Source organism: Temnothorax curvispinosus, unplaced genomic scaffold, assembly GCF_003070985.1.
Source record: "Temnothorax curvispinosus isolate PA1 unplaced genomic scaffold, ASM307098v1 QBEX01000040.1, whole genome shotgun sequence".
Taxonomy (NCBI): domain Eukaryota; kingdom Metazoa; phylum Arthropoda; class Insecta; order Hymenoptera; family Formicidae; genus Temnothorax; species Temnothorax curvispinosus.
The window spans coordinates 1-2,030 of NW_020209820.1; the positions used below are offsets into that span (position 1 = coordinate 1).

Below are 2,030 nucleotides of genomic sequence, written 5' to 3' on the forward strand. Positions count from 1 at the left end.
CGCTCGACCAAGATCCGAAGGAACATTTGTCTGACGTCCGCAGTGAGTGCCACGCGGCCTACCCGGAACCTCAACAATATCACGACTATATCCGTCTGTAACTTTGGCCCGGATCGCAATACGTCGTTCAACGAAACGCCGTTCAAATCCTTCGCCGAGGCGTCAAATACGACCCGCAATTTTGTGGTAGTGCTATCCGATTTGACTACCCCATGATGGGGCAAATAGAATACAGGTCCGTCCACCGGGAACAGCCGTTCAATCAGTTTCATATAACCGTTATTCAAATAATCCTGCATGAATTTGTTATAGTTCAATTTAAACTCTGCATCTAATTTAAAGCGACGCTCAAGTGCGCGAAATCTATTTAGGGCTACTTGACGCGTGCCGACAAAACAAGGTTTATCCCTCTTGAAGGGATACGATACGACAAAACGACCGGACGCGTCCCGACGCGTGGTTTGAGCAAATAATTCCTCGCAACGTTTATCCTCCTGCGAATACGGGGGGACCGATGGAATCTCGTCTAGTTGCCAAAATCGACTAAGAGATGCGTCCAACGAATCGAGAGTCATAAACGAATGTGTGGATCCCGGCGCCTGCGTCGATACCGAACCGACGAGAACCCAGCCGAAGACGGAATTGAAGGCGTCTGGTTCGCCCTTCTTTCCCACGCGACGGCCATCCCGAAGTAGCGACGCGAAGACTTCTGCGCCGATCAGGATGTCGATGGGACCGGGTCGGTGATACCGCGGATCAGCTAGCCGCAATCCGTTCAAATGTTTCCACGCTCTTCGCTCGACCTGACTGCTAGGTAACGGGGCGAAGATGCGCGGAAGAATCGTAGCCTCTACTGGGGTGCGCGTGCGAGCAACCTTTGTTGACGACCCCCGACGGAGGTCCGGCCGTTTGGCGGCACCCGCAGCCCTCCGTGAGCGCGAAAGAAGCGCGAGTCCTACGCCAAGACGTCGGTAATTTTTGGCCTCCGAATGAGGTCCGGCCGTTTGGCGACACCCGTAGCCCTCCGTGATGGCGGGAGGAACCATGGTGATCGCCAAGACGGAGATATCCACGATACCGGGAGTGTGGTGACTCGACGGTTATGACCTCCGAGTGAGGTCCGGCCGTTTGGCGACACCCGAATGGTGACGCGCCAAGACGGCGGTAATGCGGTCCTACCGTTCGGCGTCACCCGAGTGGTGACACGCCAAGACGGCGGTGTCCTCAGACACCGTGAGTGTACGATGACTCGACGGTGCATGATAACGGGGCGAGGGTGTAAGGCCTCGCCCTCGTTCAACGAGCTACGCTTACGCGAATATCTTCGCCGCGAACGTGCCCATGCGACGTGCGGACGAGAGACATCACGCGTGACGATGTGTGACCTCCGAATGAGGTCCAGCCGTTCGGCGACACCCTAAGCCCTCCGTGATAGCGGGAGGAACAATAGTGAGACGCCAAGACGGCGGGAGTCGAAGACTTCCGAATGAGGTCCGACCGTTTGGCGACACCCGAAGCCCTCCGTGATAGCGGGAGAACGATGGTGCTACGCCAAGACGGCGGTAACGAGGTCCTACCGTTCGGCGCCACCCGAGTGGTGATGCGCCAAGACGGCGGGGTCCAAATGCAGTGTAGAGCTAACAAGGAAGAGGGTTGCAAGGAATGTACGAAATAAGAAAATAGTTATATTAACGATCGAAATTATCAACTAGGTTGGCACAGGTGCCCGGTTACGGCGAGGAATGCACTCAAGTATTTGTTCAATTAAGTTTTCAGCAATACATGTCGCGCGCGGAGCTACGACACGAGCAGCGTATACGACATGAGCAGTACACACATGACACGCGCAATAATCCACGACATGAGCATCAATTACGTCAACTCTTTGCAATTGTGATTATAATTGTAATTATAATCTTTAATGAGATTACCTTGAGTGCTGCAATATATTCTATACCGGGAACCAGTGCCGACGAACAGTACATTCGATCGGTGGCAATTATGTTTGCGAGAATTCCAACGATCGGAAT

The 2,030-nt window shown here is 53.8% G+C and overlaps 1 protein-coding gene across 1 annotated transcript; it reads right to left on the bottom strand.

Moving 5' to 3' along the window:
- Positions 1-62: 62 nt before the first annotated feature.
- Positions 63-1,046, bottom strand: LOC112462775 (the record flags this gene model as incomplete). The annotated part of the gene is made up of 2 exons (XM_025029130.1): positions 378-1,046; positions 63-293 (listed from the first exon to the last, which is right to left on the bottom strand). Coding segments are annotated over exons 1-2 (900 nt in total), but the record flags the coding sequence as incomplete, so codon positions are not given.
- Positions 1,047-2,030: the final 984 nt, after the last annotated feature.